Below are 17,669 nucleotides of genomic sequence, written 5' to 3'. Positions count from 1 at the left end.
TTTTATGACAAGATGTCGTGGGAAATTTCACCACCTCTTGAGAACTCTTAATACAAGAGATACTTCTCACCATCATCATTCCTTCTTGGTCCCCGTGTTATTTATAACCGGAATGCCGACAAATGAACTATGATGTGTGAATTCAAACTTCTAGTAACCCTATTGCTTGGAAGTTACGAACGATAAGTTTCTTTCTTCATGTGTTGATTATTGACTCACCATTCTAACATCGACCGTGCTACTTAGTCCATCTTCTAGGTGCATGTTTCGATCAATGATTCACTCGAGTATGTTCTCCTCGAAACATACTTTGTTATATACTTCGACATGTCCAATATGTTACTTTGTTCACATAATTGTGGAAATCCATCCTTTGGAAATCTGTCGCTGAGTCCATCAGCCACCTCCTCATCATCTCCTTGGTTTACTGATGAACTCTTGTTTCAGAACTCACTTCCATAGTTCATTTCCCGAGAATATTGCAATGTCATTCTGTCAATTTGTGTTATACCTTTCTTCTCACACATCCTGAGTTTGAGGTAGACACCAATCAGATCTGAATCTCGGTCAGATATGATGGTTGGAACATATATCCAAGAGTTATAACGTTGGTCTTATATGACCCGGTAAGGTGATGTCATGCCTAGCACACCTGGGCGAAGGGCCTGTTGTTATAGTTCCATTTTGGCAAGGTTAACCATTCTTCCATGAGGAAATTGTAAGACTTATTCTATGAGTTGTTCCTGATGGATCCTTTGTGTATCCAAAGTCTGACCTTTGCTTAAAGACCATGTCAACGCTATCTCGAAGCATGTATGTGGTACTCCGAATTTCAATAAGAACATTTGAAGCACAATGCTAAATTTTCTTTATCAAATTATCTAAGCACCGTTGTATGGGTAATGTCATGATATTTCTCTCCCCTTTCCTAAAAGGGTTTTCCATGTTATATCCTGTCATGGATATCATGCTCTGCTTGTCTTTGGGAAGGATATACCCCTGAAATATGTGTTTAAACACATTTTTCCTTTCCATTGTTCTGTTTAACCGATGATCACATTTTCCTTTCCATTGGTTTGTTTGACCTTTCTTGTGATCTATATAATCTAAGTAGTAATAATTCACTGCTTATGTAAACACCTCGGTGTACAACTCTGTCAGTAAGACCCTGTTACTATTGTTGATGACATTCCGGTAACCACCGATGGACGAGAACTTTGCCTATTGGTCCGCCTCGTTCCACGAGCAGGAAGATGGTTCTCTTCGTCCCTCGCCCTTGGTACCGACGTTGTTGCCGACATAACTGACAGGCTATCCACTGACATGTCTTGCCTACATGGTCATCCAAGACGTCACCGCCCTTCCTACCGTTAACTCACATGGTGGGCCCATAACCCACAGTTCCACAGGATCGAAAACTGACTCTTCTGTACACCCTGTTGTCAAAGTTATTCCTCGCGCTTGACTTCATATGTAATTCACGGGCCACCTGCCAAGTGATCTATTCTGGTATCAGACGCAATACGTGTTCTCGTTGCTCTGAACCCCTTTCACCTTCTGTCTGGGCATTGAACGATTGCCTGGCTGCTTGAAACTTCTTATTGTACCTTCGAACTTTACTCTCGATGTGTTTTAATTGTTCAACTCGAGAGGTTCTCATATGCTCATTCATGGGTTAATCCCAGATTATTACCCTTATAGCATTCTGTCATTGTCGATCTGCCCCGTTACCTATTCGTAAGTACGAAGGAACCCCCGAAGAAAGGATTACGACTTCATAATGATGACCTGAAGCAGTGGAATGAAGACATCAACGTAATGGATCGACCTCTTCGAGAAGAGCAACCAAGACCGAGAAGATTCGTTAGAATTTCGTAACCAAACCTTTCCCCCTTAGACCCCCTCTTAAATCTCGGGACGAGATTTCTTGTAGTGGAGGAGAATTGTGACGCCCGGATATTTAAGCTACAGTGAACCCCTGCTAATGATGCCACGTCACCTCGATTACTGTTGCTAATCTCGCATCGGTTCGAAACTTTCAAATTCAAAATTTAAATATTGTCAAACATCAAAACAAAAATGTTCGGTTAGTGCCAAATATTACATAGGTAATTATAGTAAAGAAAACACAAATTTTATAAAATACTTATATGCCCTAAGTTGAATTAAAACAGTAAAAGAAAATAAATAAAAGAAAAGAAATAAAAACAGAAAACAAACAAATACAAAAAAAGGAACCCCCACTGGGCCATCTGTGGCCCAGCTGGCCAGCCCAACTGGGCAAAGGCCCAGCCGGCCGGCCCACCCCGCACCCCACTCCCTTAACCCCCTGGACACCCAAACCCTAACCGATACCCCCCACTTGCCCCACTCCCCTCTCCCCCTCCCCATTCTGGCTCGGGGGAACAACCGCCCCGACGCCGCTCGACCCCGTCGCCGCCGCCCGGTGGCCACCTCACCGGAGCCACCCCGCCGGATCGCCGCTCGCCTCCCCGTCGCCCGGTCGTCTCCGTCGTCCTCCTCAACCCCCACTGCCTAGACCCCTACTCCGCGCGGTGAGGCCCGGCCTCTCCCTCCTCTCTGTCTTCCTCAGTGCACCACCACGCGCACACGCGCTCGGCGGCACACGCGCCGTGCCCCTGTGGCTGCTGCTTCTGCAGCCCCGCCGCGCCCGCGCTCGTCGCCTGCCCACGCGCACACGTTCACGCCGCCGTATCCGCCTACCTCCGCCGGCGGCCACCTCCACCCGCTCCGCCCCGCTTCCCCCAGCGCCACTGCTCATCCCCGGGGCCACCCGTGCTCGCCGCCCGCCCCGCACTGATCCGCCCGCGCAAGCCGCTCGGGGCCTCGCCCCTGTCCCTGCATCGCCGCGCGCCGCGCCGCCCCGCCCGTCCGTGCCCGTCGTCCCGCGTGGATGCGCCCCTACTCGCCCTGCCTCCTCTACCGCCGCGCCTGCACTCGCTGTTGCGCCAGGCCACGCCGGCGCGTGGCCTCGCCCCCCTGCTGCTGGTCCGCCGTCGCCGCCCCGCCTATGGCCACCCACGCCGGCCGCCCTTGCCCCGCGCCTGCCTCGGCCGGCGACCCCCGCACCTTCCCTGTCGCGGCAACCGGCTCCATTGCCCGCGGCCACGCGCCCTCGCAGCCGCCCCTGCCCGCGCCTGACCCTGGCCGCCCCCTCTCCTCGCACTCCCCCTGCGCCCGTGGCCAACTCTGGCGAGCCACCCGCAGCACCTCCGCTCGGGTCCGCCTCCATCGGGCGCCCACGACCCGGCGCCCGCTAGCGCCCGCGCCCGTTTGGCCCCTGGCCCTATGACAGCCAGGGACCACGCCCCCCAGAACGTTTACAAAAAAAATTAAAAATAAATAATATTAATATTAATTAATTAATTAAAGAATTAATTAACTTAATTAATTTTGATTAATTAAACTAATCAAATAACTAAACTAATTAAACTGTTAGTTAATTAATTAATCAGTCAATGACAGTGGGGCCCACCCCTAATTAATCCTGATTAGGTTAATTAATATGTTTAATTAAAATGTGTCACTGGCCAGTGGGACCCACGGGTCAGGTTGACCAGTCAACCCCTGTTGACTGCTGACGTCAGCATGACATCATGCTGATGTCATAAATCCAATTCGAATTAAATTAAATAATTAATTAAATTCCAGAAATTAATAAATTCTTTTGAAAATCATATCTTTTAATCCCTAACTCGGATGGAAAAAACTTTATATATGAAAGTTGCTCAGACCGACGAGACGAATCCGGATACGCAGCCCGTTCGTCCGCCACACATCCCTAGCATAGAAAACACACAACTTTTCCCCTCCGATTCATTTGTCCGAAAACGCGAAACACCGGGGATATTTTCCCGGATGTTTCCCCCTTCACCGGTATCACCCCATACCGCGTCAGGGCACACCTAGCACCGCTACTTGTCATGTCATGCACCGTTATGCATCTGTTTGCATTAGATTCATTGTTTCTTCCCCCTCTTCTCTCTGATAGACTACGAGACTGACGCCGCTGCTGGTGCCCCGATCGACTACGCTGTTGACGACCCCTCTTTCTTGCCAGAGCAACCAGGCAAGCCCCCCCTTGATCACCAGATATCGCCTATTCTTCTCTATACTGCTTGCATTAGAGTAGTGTAGCATGTCACTGCTTTCGGTTAATCATATTCTGCTACATAGCCTGTCATTGTTGCTACAGTTGTTACCCTTACCTGCTATCCTACTGCTTAGTATAGGATGCTAGTGTTCCATCAGTGACCTTACACTCTTGTCCGTCTGCCATGCTATACTACTGGGCCGTGATCACTTCGGGAGGTGATCTCAGGCATATGCTATATACTTTATACTGTTACATTACTTGTGATACTGTTCGGAGATGGGGGCTGAAGGGGCAGGTGGCTCCATCCCGGTAGAGGTGGGCCTGGGTTCCCGACGGCCCCCGACTGTTACTTTGTGGCGGAGCGACATGGCAGGTTGAGACCACCTAGGAGAGAGGTGGGCCTGGCCCTGGTCGGCGTTCGCGGATGCTTCGACATAACACGCTTAACGAGATCTTGGTATTTGATCTGAGTCTGGCCACTGGCCTATACGCACTAACCAACTACGCGGGAACAGTTATGGGCACTCGACGTCGTGGTATTAGCCGAAGCCTTCTTGACGTCAGTGACTGAGCGGCGCGCGTCGGGTTGGACTGCGTAACGCAACTTCCTTTGTAATGGAGGTTGCTAGGTCTGCTCACCGGCCGCGTTCACAACGTGCAGGTGTGCAATGGGCGATGGGCCCAGACCCTTGCGCGCATAGGATTTAGACCGGCATGCTGACCTCTCTGTTGTGCCTAGGTGGGGCTGAGACGTGTTGATCTTCCGAGGCCGGGCATGACCCAGGAAAGTGTGTCCGGCCAAAGGGGATCGAGCGTGTTGGGTTATGTGGTGCACCCCTGCAGGGAAGTTTATCTATTTGAATAGTCGTGTCCCTCGGTAAAAGGACGACCCGGAGTTGTACCTTGACCTTATGGCAACTAGAACCGGATACTTAATAAAACACACCCTTCCAAGTGCCAGATACAACCCGGTGATCGCTCTCTAACAAGGCGACGACGAGGGGATCGCCGGGTAGGATTATGCTATGCGATGCTACTTGGTGAACTTACCATCTACTCTCTCCTACATGCTGCAAGATGGAGGTGGCCAGAAGCGTAGTCTTCGACAGGATTAGCTATTTCCCTCTTATTCTGGCATTCTGCAGTTCAGTCCACCGATATGGCCCTTTACACATATACCCATGCATATGTAGTGTAGCTCCTTGCTTGCGAGTACTTTGGATGAGTACTCACGGTTGCTTTTCTTCCTCTTTTCCCCCTTTCCCTTCTACCTGGTTGTCGCAACCAGATGCTGGAGCCCAGGAGCCAGACGCCATCGTCGACGACGACTCCTACTACACCGGAGGTGCCTACTACTACGTTCAGGCCGCTGACGACGACCAGGAGTAGTTTAGGAGGATCTCAGGCAGGAGGCCTGCGCCTCTTTCGATCTGTATCCCAGTTTGTGCTAGCCTTCTTATGGCAAACTTGTTTAACTTATGTCTGTACTCAGACATTGTTGCTTCCGCTGACTCATCTATGATCGAGCACTTGTATTCGAGCCCTCGAGGCCCCTGGCTTGTGTTATGATGCTTGTATGACTTATTTATGTTTTTAGAGTTATGTTGTGATATCTTCCCGTAAGTCCCTGGTCTTGATCGTACACGTTTGCATGCATGATTAGTGTACGATTGAATCGGGAGCGTCACAGTATCGGAGGGTATGAACCATAGAGAAGTTGGAATACAGTATATATTACACCAATATAAATAAAGAATGAGTTCACAACAGTACCAAAAGTGGTGATTTATTTTCTTATACTAACGAAGCTTACGAGTTTTCTGTTGAGTTTTGTGTTGTGAAGTTTTCAAGTTTTGGGTAAAGATTCGATGGACTATGGAATAAGGAGCGGCAAGAGCCTAAGCTTGGGGATTCCCAAGGCACCAAAAGGTAATATTCAAGGACAACCAAGAGCCTAAGCTTGGGTATGCCCCGGAGGTCATCCCCTCTTTCGTCTTCGTTCATCGGTAACCTTAATTGGAGCTATGTTTTTATTCACCACATGATATGTGTTTTGCTTGGAGCGTCATTTTATTTTCTTTTGTTTTGCTTGCTGTTTGAATAAAATACCAAGATTGGAAATTCTTAAATGTTAGAGAGTCTTCACATAGTTTCATAATTATTCAAGTACTCATTGATCTTAACTTATATCTTTCAGAGTAGTTTGTCATTTGCTCTAGTGCTGCACTTATATCTTTTTAGAGCACGACGGTGGTTTTATTTTGAAGAAATTGATGAACTCTCATGCTTCACTTATATTATTTTGAGAGTTTTAAATAGCATGGTAATTTTCTTAGGTTATGGATTTAGTCCTAATATGATAGGCATCCAAGAGGGATATAATAAAAACTTTCATATAAAGTGCATTGAATACTATGAGAAGTTTGATTCTTTATGATTGTTTTGAGATATGAAGATGGTGATATTAGAGTCATGCTAGTGGAGTAATTGTGAATTTGAGAGATACTTGTGTTAAAGTTTGTGATTCCCGTAGCATGCACATATGGTGAACCGTTATGTGATGAAGTTGGAGCATGATTTATTTATTGATTGTCTTCCTTATGAGTGGAGGTCCGGATCGCGCGATGGTTAACTCCTACCAACCCTTCCCCTAGGAGCATGCGCGTAGTACTTTGTTTCGATGACTAATATATTTTTGCAATAAGTATGTGAGTTCTTTATGACTAATGTTGAGTCCATGGACTATACGCACTCTCGTCCTTCCACCATTGCTAGCCTCTCTTGTGTCGCGCAACTTTCATTGTTACCATACACCCACCATTTACCCTCCTCAAAACTGCCGCCATACCTACCTATTATGGCATTTCCATAGCCATTCCGAGATATATTGCCATGCAACTTTCCACCGTTCCATTTATTATGACATGCTTCATCATTGTCATATTGCTTTGCATGATCATGTAGTTGACATCGTATTTGTGGCAAAGCCACCTTTCATAATTCTATCATACATGTCACTCTTGAATCATTGCACATCCCGGTACACCGCCGGAGGCATTCATACAGAGTCACATTTTGTTCTAAGTATCGAGTTGTAATTCTTGAGTTGTAAGTAAGTAAAAGTATGATGATCATCATTATTAGAGCATTGTCCTAGTGAGGAAAGGATGATGGAGACTATGATTCCCCCACAAGTCGGGATGAGACTCCGGACGAAAAAGAAAAAAAAAGAGGCAAAAAAATGAGAAATGCCCAAATAAAAAAATAAAAAAATGAGAGAAAAAGAGAGAAGGGGCAATGCTACTATCCTTTTACCACACTTGTGCTTCAAAGTAGTACCATGATCTTCATAATAGAGAGTCTCCTGTGTTGTCACTTTCATATACTAGTGGGAATTTTCATTATAAGAACTTGGCTTGTATATTCCAATGATGGGCTTCCTCAAATTGCCCTAGGTCTTCGTGAGCAAGCAAGTTGGACAAACACCCACTTAGTTTCTTTTTGAGCTTTCATACACTTATAGCTCTAGTGCATCCGTTGCATGGCAATCCCTACTCACTCACATTGATATCTATTGATGGGCATCTCCATAGCCTGTTGACACGCCTAGTTGATGTGAGATTATCTCCCTCTTTCTTCTCCAGAACCACCATTCTATTCCACCCATAGTGCTATATCCATGGCTCACGCTCCTGTATTGCGTGAAAGTTGAAAAAGTTTGAGAATACTAAAGTATGAAACAATTTCTTGGCTGAAACCGGGGTTGCGCATGATTTAAATATTTTGTGTGATGAAGATAGAACATAGCCAGACTATATGAGTTTATAGGGATAGCTTTCTTTGGCCATGTTATTTTGAGAAGACATGATTGCTTTGTTAGTATGCTTGAAGTATTATTGTTTTTATGTCAATATTAAACTTTTGTTTTGAATCTTATGGATCTGAATATTCTTGCCACAATAGAGAAGATTACATTGATAAATATGTTAGGTAGCATTCCACATCAAAAAATTTGTTTTTATTATTTACCTACTCGAGGACGAGCAGGAATTAAGCTTGGGGATGCTTGATACGTCTCCAACGTATCTATAATTTTTGATTGTTCCATGCTATTATATTATCCATCTTAGATGTTTTATATGCATTTATATGCTATTTTATATGATTTTTGGGACTAACCTATTAACCTGGAGCCCGGTGCCAGTTTCTGTTTTTTCCTTGTTTTTGAGTTTTACAGAAAAGGAATACCAAACGAAGTCTAATTGATGTGCCAATTTTTTATGGACCAAAAGAAGCCCCAGGAGTAAAATAGTTGGGCCAGAAGAGTCCCGAGCCATCCACGAGGGTGGAGGGCGCGCCCCCTGCCTCGTGGATGACTCGGAGACCCCCCTAATGTGAGACCGACGCTAAAAATTCCTATAAATATAGAAACCCTAGAAAAGAAACCTAGATCGGGAGTTCTGCCGCCGCAAGCCTCTGTAGCCACCAAAAACCAATCGGGACCCTGTTCCGGCACCCTGCCGGAGGGGGGATCCATCACCGGTGTCATCTTCATCATCCCGTCGCTCTCCATGACGAGGAGGGAGTAGTTCATCCTCTGGGTTGAGGGTATGTACCAGTAGATATGTGTTTGATGTCTCTCTCTCTCTCGTGTTCTTGATTTGGCACGATCTTGATGTACCGTGAGCTTTGCTACTATAGTTGGATCTTTTGATGTTTCTCCCCCTCTACCTTCTTGTAATGGATTGAGTTTTCCCTTTGAAGTTATCTTATCGGATTGAGTCTTTAAGGTTTTGAGAACACTTGATGTATGTCTTGCGTGGGATGCCCGTGGTGACAATGGGGCATTCTATTGATTCACTTGATGTATGTTTTGGTGATCAACTTGTGGGTTCCGTGACCTTTGGAATCTATGCATAGCGGTTGGCACACGTTTTCGGCTTGACTCTCCGGTAGAAACTTTGGGGCACTCTTCGAAGTTCTTTGTGTTAGTTGAATAGATGAATCTGAGATTGTGTGATGCATATCGTATAATCATACCCACGGATACTTGAGGTGACATTGGAGTATCTAGGTGACATTAGGGTTTTGGTTGATTTGTGTCTTAATGTGTTATTTTACTACGAACTCTAGGGATGTTGTGACACTTATAGGAATAGCCCAATGGATTGATCGGAAAGAATAACTTTGAGGTGGTTTCATACCCTACAATAATCTCTTCGTTTGTTCTCCGCTATTAGTGACTTTGGAGTGACTCTTTGTTGCATGACTTTGGAGTGACTCTTTGTTGCACGTTGAGGGATTGTTATATGATCCAATTATGTTATCCTTGTTGAGAGAACTTGCACCAGTGAAAGTATGAACCCTAGGCCTTGTTTCGAAGCATTGCAATACCGTTTGTGCTCACTTTTATCATTAGTTACCTTGCTATTTTTATATTTTCAGATTACAAAAACCTATATCTACCATCCATATTGCACTTGTGTCACCATCTCTTCGTCGAACTAGTGCACCTATATAATTTACCATTGTATTGGGTGTGTTGGGGACACAAGAGACTCTTTGCTATTTGGTTGCAGGGTTGTTTGAGAGAGACCATCTTCATCCTATGCCTCCCACGGATTGATAAACCTTAGGTCTTCCACTTGAGGGAAATTTGCTACTGTCCTACAAACCTCTGCACTTGGAGGCTCAACAATGTCTACAAAAAGAAGGTTGTGTAGTAGACATCAGTGACGCGCGTGAATGTCAAGGATCTTGTGACTTTGAGGCGTCGAAGAGCTAACATGACCTGCATCTCCCCGAGCACCCATACCGAAGTTCCCGTCCAAGAACACGCTTCCGCAACACTGCCCGAATTCCCCATGCTCCGACACCACGGGTCAATGACTCTTCACTCTTCATCCATGGTCTCTCCAATGGCACGACTGTCGTCCATGGCCTCCTACATACTGCTGGGCCACCTTCGATCTACGGTGGAGGAGAGGAGGGTCCCCACCTACACGGAACCTAGACAGAGGAAGCAGTGTTGAGAGGGGGATTTTTTGGACATGCCATGTGGAAAAGCTAGTTCATGAGAGGAGCGAATCATGGAGAAGGGAGCCATGGGGAATTTCAAGGAAAAGAAAGGCAGTGCGTTAGGAAAACCTGAAAGGAGATAGAAAGACCGAACCAGTCAAGCACAAATCCCCAAGAAGAAGAGCATGTCCTACCCCATCTATTAACCCACACGAAACCGTACAACTCTTCCGCCTCAGAATTATAGATTCACCTACCACAAAAATTACCACTTATTCTCAAAACCTATCATAAATAAAAACCTTACAGGTTTAATTTAGGACGTGAATATCTGTTGACGTTCCCGGGGGGGGGGGGGGGGGGGGGGAGTTGGTACGAATGAAGGGGGGGTGATCTCCGTGGAACAAGGGAATGAGCACGTTCGCTAGGAGGAGGCCCACAAAATGAATGCCCTTACCCAGCACGTACCAAGTATAACAGTGGGCCAAAAGGCCCAATTTGAGAAAACCATAGTGAATCGGAAAAAATAAACTAACATAAGAATTTCCATGGGCCGCTAAAGAAAACTACAACATGCACATGATTTCATACGAACGTAGGGCGCAGAAAAATAAAATTACCATGACTTAAAAAACATCCAGGAACTAAATGACAAACTAAATTGCCAAGCCTCCGAAACAAATCTACAATGTCTCTGGAAATAAATTTGTCATGGTCCAAGAAAATATAAATTGCCATGGTGAAAATAAATTTGCCATTGGCTAGCAATGTTTGCTTAAAATTTGTTTTTTTTAATGTTTATCTAGATATTGGCGGAAAACATAAAAACTAGGGTGTTTAACAACACAAACTAAGAAAAAAAATTGGTTTCCCTGAAAATCGCCATGCTTTTATATTTTCATTTTCAAGAAACAAAAGAAATCACACACATGAAATTTCCATGATAAAAAAAATGACATGCCACTAAAAATAAAATTGACATGTTATTAAAAACAAAATTCCATCCACTACAAAATAAAATTGCCATGTTTAAAAAATAAAATGCCATGCTCCTAAATAATAAAATTGCCATGAAATAATTGATAATTTTTATTTGTTACAAAGAATTGCCATGAATTAGAATGTTTTATGTCACGCTACATACATATATGTTTGCCATAATCCAATTAAAAAAGTCACGATTGAATTAATAAAATTGCCATGTTACATAAATGTATATTTGCCAAGGTAGGTCTACTAGATTTGCCATGGTAACTCTAATATATTTTCCATAATCCAATTAATAAAATTTCATGACATTAAAAATGAAAATGTCATGTTATCAATGAATAAGATAAATTTAGGAAGTTGCCATGGGCACATGACAAAAATTCTACTCCCTCCGTAAACTAATATAAGAGTGTTTAGATTACTATTTTAGTTATCTAAACACTCTTATATTAGTTTACAGAGGGAGTATTTGATCCAAAGAATTTCCATGAATTATAAAAGTTTGTGTCATGCTATGTCATGCTACATACATATATATTTGCCAATGTAAGTCTACTTAATTTGCCATGGTAACTCTAATGTATTTGCTATGATCCAATTAATAAAATTGCCATGACATTAAAAATAAAATTTCCATGCTATTAATAAAAAAATTAGAAAGTTGCCATGGGCGCATGAAAAATTCCGTAGGAATTTTGTTTTCCCAGAAACAAGGCAAAATTAAGGATTTGCCAAGCTACATAAGATAAATTTGCCACATGTCGATAATTGCCAATAGAATCTACAAATAAAAATGACATGATGGAGTGATTTTTCCATGGAATCTACAATAAAAAAATTGAAGGTGAATACATTTTTTCCATGGTCCAATTCAAACAAAATACCGCCCTAGAAAAAAACAAAGAAAACTAGATGGTATGATGCCATATGCTAAAGAAACACATCATGGCAAAAAACATGAATAAAATTCCCATAATGCACACACCACTCGGCGTGATGCAAAAAATACACCATGGCAACAAAAAATGTGTCTAAAATTGCCATGATGCACACACATTACTTCCCATAATGTGAAAAAACACGTTTAGACAAATTGTGTGTAAAATTGCCATGGTAGAGAAAATGTATGTAAACTTGCCACAGTGCAAACAAACTATTTGCCATGATACTCGAGGAACATATCATGGTGACACGCTAATTTAACACAGTGCTCAAAACATGGCAAATTCAAAAATTATGTGCTATGTTCATATGGCAAAATAGGAAAAAGATTGATAGTTTTGTCTCTAGAAATTTCAACTGCTCACAAATGACATCGCCCCCTTAGGCGCATGTTAAAGAACGCCACTAAATATCATTACTGTCAGCTCAAAATCCGTTTACTATATCATAATAACCAAAATATCTGTGGACCAACATGTCAGCTCTCCCTCCATCTCACTATGATAAAAGCTTAGGTCTCACTCGGTTCCCAATAACGTTCTTATTTTTTCTCTAAATTTTTTTGTTTGCTTACTCCTGACAACTGAGACCCACACTTATTATTATGAGACAGAGAGACCTGACATGTGGGTCCAGAGATATTTTGGTCATACAACATGGTCAACGGATTTGACCTTCTACCCTAAAAAAATAGGTTTGACCTACCAGTGTCAGTGTATAATTGGATTTTGAGCAAACATCTAATGAAATGATGGCATTTCTTAGCTACCTAATGGCACTTTTGAGCAAACGTCTCATGAAACGATGATATTTTTGACGAGTTATAAACAAAACTGACTATCGGAACGGCATCTATATCTATATCTATATCAATATAAAAAGACTCAAAGGGGCAGATTCAACAAATCCCGACCGTCAAATCAGGTCAATCCAACAACTCATGCTACTCCAATGGTGAGCGCTCAACATGTTTACTGTGCAGTTAATATCATATCAAATATTAACGCCAATGCGAATCACATACTTAATACGTAAATAATATCCTACCTAATATTTACATATAATTAATATATTATCTAATATCAACGTGCATTGCACATACCCATTTACTACTAGTAAATAATAAACCCCTAAAAAAATCATGTATGGAGCGCGCAGCCGCTGAGTGGTGACGCGTGCGATCCTGGGCACCCGTCAGCACCTCACTTGGGCACCTCCGTCCCTCTCCTTGTGCACTGTTCGATTCCGTCCCACAAAAGTCTCTCGCCTCCCTCAATCCCCTTTGCACCGCGTCGCCGAAACCCCCGCCTCCTCATCCTCCGCACGCCTCCAAGCCAAGCCAAGCCAAGGCCGTCGGTCTTCGCCGCCTCCTCCGACGGCCCCCTCCTCTGCCTGTTCCTCACGCCCTTGAAGCGCCGGCCTGATGCGATTCCGTCCCTCGCTGTAATCAAGCCCTAGCCCGCTTCGATTATCGGCTCTCCGTGGGCAATCGAGAATTCCGCCGGATATTTCTTCTCCAATAATCTACCCAAGGTATCCCGAGCTAATGCTACTCCTACTACCCGTCTGTTTCCACCAAAAATAATTCGGGGGTTGAGCTCAATCATCGGATTGGACGACATTTCTCTACTGATACAATCGATCCTCTCTCGCCCGGCCTGATTTGCCTCCGTTGGTAGGTATCGTTTCCAGGAGCCCTGCCCCCAGAGTAGCCAAGAGGCCGGCGTCAGGGGCTGATTTGCTGCTACTTTTGAGGAGTTGGGACCCTGTCGGTGGCCCGTCGGCTGCAGGGTCTTGGTTCGTGGAGTTCTTTTCAGGGCTTTTCTTGGGGGTCATGGGAGCTTTCTGCTCGTGTTTGCAAGCCGATTACTCCGACCACCATGGCAACGAGACTTCTGGTGCGTTTAGGAACTGCATGTGCCTCAGGTGTTTTACCCAGCAGCTGATCAATGCTGTAAGTCTCGTCCCCGTTGCTTGGTGTGATAAAGATTAGTTCGTATGGCTGACTTCTAATTTTGGTCCTAGAAGATGACAATCTTTTAACGTCCAAGTGCACATCCTTCTGTTTTCTGTTAAGCACAACCCGATGTGCAGAAGTAATTAAGCATCTGTATTGGATATCATTGTACTGATTTCGATGGTAACAATGTGCTCTTCTGTCGGATTACATGGTGTCTCGGGCAAGATTTATCTCATTGTACGAGCACAAGAAAGAACAAATAAACAAGTATCTAATTCACTACTGTCGCCTTGTTTATACACAACCTTTAGTTCTCTAGTAACTAGCCTTTTGCGGTGAACACCTGGTGTGAATGATAGCTGATAGAAACCAAAAACATGACACAACCATTGCAAATTGTTTCTTGTTCCACTCACCTGCTGAATTTTCTGTCTCTTGTAATAAGTTAATTACTTTAACATGAATTGAGATTATACAGGTACAAAACCATTACATTTGTATCTCCTTTTTTCAGTACACTGTTTTATTCCGAGTTGGAACGGTCCACTCTGTTTCTCAAGCTATAGAAGCCACCCCACTTGATTCATCTGAAAGTTCATTCGATACATATCGTTCACCTCCAAGACCACTGCCATATGATGATCCTAGATTCTCCCCTCCTCTGCGCGACTGGTTTGCATCAAGGCATGATCCTTCAAGCCATTCACCAGAGGAATCAGAACCACTCAGACCAAATTATGATGCGGAGATGGAAACGATGAGTTCAGTCGACAAGCCAAGTAAAACAAACTATGACACAAAAATGAAAAGAAGCAGCTCTGCTTACGGAGATAAGTTGTCCCGAAAGGAATCTGGAAATTATTTCACCTACTTTTCTCCATCTACTGAAGATGAAGATGTCTGCCCAACATGTCTTGAAGGTGATGCTCACTAACTTTCAGTATGTTAGTCTACCAGGAAGATGTCGAGTGAGTTTTGTGCAGCGCATTAGTTTCATAGAGTTAGCAAGACTTGTAGTAGAGCAGTCTAGAAACAATAAGCATTAGTTATGTTATATTGCATGACCGAATATGATTCATCTTTTTGAACTTTTGTGGCACTAATTTAATTTCTTGGGTAACCCAATCATTTTATACATATTCCATTGCTTTAGAACACCGTGGATGTTAAATAAATTATTCAAATGTGTCATAAATTTATGTTTATGCTGGTTAATTGAAATAAACTCCCAAATCAGATAACCTGATAGACCATTACCTATATAAATTGCAGATTATACTTCGGAGAATCCTAGGATAGTAATGCAGTGCTCACATCACTTCCACCTTGGCTGTATCTATGAGTGGATGGAAAGAAGTGAGGCATGCCCTGTTTGTGGAAAGGTAGCTTGGTTTTAGCTCTTTGTCCCAATGATCTATTATTACTATTTCCGTATGCTGTTACACTTTGTTCTACTATGAGGTCAGTAGTCCATATCTACTTTGGAACAGTGTTGACCTTACAGGACATGCCTTGGCATTTTACATATTTTAGGTGTTGTATTTCTGTGTTTTAGTTGGGCAGGACTCTAATTACTTTATACAATGATTGTGACGGAGCATCTGGTTATTCGTTGAAGTTTGTTCAACAGGGTGTAACTTGATTTCTTAGTACCATTGTGGTGGGGTGTTGCACTTTATCCTACTACGAGATTCAGTAGTCCAAGTTTACTTTGGAACGGTGTGGGCATTGCAGGAAGTGTGTATTACTTCCTTTAGGTGATGTATTATGTGTTTAAATAGGGCCAACTTTTAATTGCATTATGCACCATTTCTACTAGTTTGTTACTTTACTTTATTTTCCCTAAATTCATGATATGAAACTACAGTTACATGATTAACCTACTATATTCATGTAGTGTTCAGATCACCATTCACCGCAAACATGTAGTTAAGGTTGAAAGGACATTAGGCTTAAATCCTGATTGCAGGTTCCACACGTGGAACCTGAAAGCAGCTGTATCGCCACAACACTAATTTTAGGAAGTGCCATATCATAAATATGGGTAAAGCTTTGAGCTTATTCCTCGCTCATATTAGATAGGTTGTTAATAGTTCTCATGCATCGGAATACCCAAATATGGCGGCTAATAGTCTGGGATTTCTCAGTTTGTTAACCTCCTCATAACCCAAGGCATGGTGCGTGCGAGGCGCTTACTGCGGGCCTGGTTTATACTTGCATAATTATACAGGGACTATTAAGCCTCTTCGGCTAGGATGATCGGTATTTTTCCTGGGAAGGGAAATTTAACATCTACATTGGACAGAAACAGAAAGCAAGGAGTGTTGTTTGGGGCTGAATAATTTCTACCTAATTCTGATGTTAAGTCTTGAAAATTTTAGAACTAACATTGGACAATTGCATTTGTTGTTCAGTAAGCTGGTCTTGCTGATTTGATGTAGTCAAAAACTCTGATACTCCCTCCGTTCCTAAATATATCTCTTTCTAGAGATTTCAAATGGACTACCACATACGGATGTATATAGACATATTTTGAGTGTAGATTCACTCATTTTGTTCCGTATGTAGTCACTTGTTGAAATATCTAGAAAGACAAATATTTAGGAACGGAGGGAGCAGATGTGTATTGCTGTCATCGCAATCTATTTCACTGTATGTTTTCCCGGTATTGACTCTTAACTGATTTCTGCTCCATCGTGATCCTGTGCAGAAAATGGAGTTCAACGAGACGACTTAGACCTCAGACTGGACTAAGTGTCTTGAATTAACATCTCATATGGGAACCTGAAAATATAAGTACCTAGTCCTGCAAATACTCTGTAAATACACCTTTGTAAGTATTGAATCAGCAGCGTGCTGTATTTAGTATACTGGAATTCTTGATATGTTGGAACGGTGCATATAAACATTTCTTTCTTTTATTTTTCTTTTAAATGGCCGGCAGGGGAAACTTGTTCCCCTTGGTTTGTGCCTCAGCGCTGTTGCGACATGTTTTGATTCTCAAGTGATAGTCACTGGGAGCCTGTAAGCTGATGATATTTGTTAATATAATAATCATATGAATCCCATGGTTCTGTGGAAATCTCTTGTTTATTGCTATAGTGTTAGGTCCATGTCTGCTAATCGTGCCGGAGATAACCGTCCAGTAGATTACTTCAGACATATGTCACATCTTTACAACACTCTAAACCTCCTACGGGCATGGACCCTCAAGCCGCATCTGTTCGGACCACGAACGTGTCCGACACCCAAAGCCCCCTCCTTCGCCCGCACACTTTCCTGTAGAAGCGGTCAGCGCAACATTCATGCAGGGCGATCTCTTATTGCTGTTGGCATTGAAGCAGCGTGCAGGGGCCATAGTCATTGCCGGCCCAAAGTGGATGTGACCTCTTTGGATCCGGCATTGAAGCGGCGCGCCAGCCGAGAGCATTGCCCATGCTGGTTTTCGGTGCATGCGCCGTCTCTCCGTGTTCATTAAACATGTGTGCTTGGTGAGGAACCTACTCCGCCCCCGTATATGACCGTCACCTGTTCGTCCGTCTGTCGACCACTGTCGGTGTCAACACCGGCGGATCTCGAGTAGGGGGTCCCGAGTTGTGGATATAGGATCAATGGGGAACAAGGGACGAAGAACACGGTGTT

General features: G+C 43.5%; 1 protein-coding gene across 1 annotated transcript; it reads left to right on the top strand.

The window, feature by feature from the left end:
* Nucleotides 1–13,263: 13,263 nt before the first annotated feature.
* On the top strand, nucleotides 13,264–17,109 carry LOC109758604 (E3 ubiquitin-protein ligase At3g02290). Its single transcript, XM_020317468.3, has 5 exons — nucleotides 13,264–13,600; nucleotides 13,747–14,021; nucleotides 14,542–14,947; nucleotides 15,300–15,409; nucleotides 16,738–17,109. Exons 2-5 carry the CDS (start codon nucleotides 13,902–13,904, stop codon nucleotides 16,762–16,764), a joined length of 663 nt encoding a protein of 220 aa, XP_020173057.1. The 5' UTR covers nucleotides 13,264–13,600; nucleotides 13,747–13,901; the 3' UTR covers nucleotides 16,765–17,109.
* The last annotated feature ends 560 nt before the right edge of the window (nucleotides 17,110–17,669 follow it).

Source organism: Aegilops tauschii, chromosome 4 (genome assembly GCF_002575655.3).
Source record: "Aegilops tauschii subsp. strangulata cultivar AL8/78 chromosome 4, Aet v6.0, whole genome shotgun sequence".
Classification (NCBI taxonomy): domain Eukaryota; kingdom Viridiplantae; phylum Streptophyta; class Magnoliopsida; order Poales; family Poaceae; genus Aegilops; species Aegilops tauschii.
Note: the sequence above shows the minus strand (reverse complement) of the source record. Positions and strands in the feature narration are given on the sequence as shown.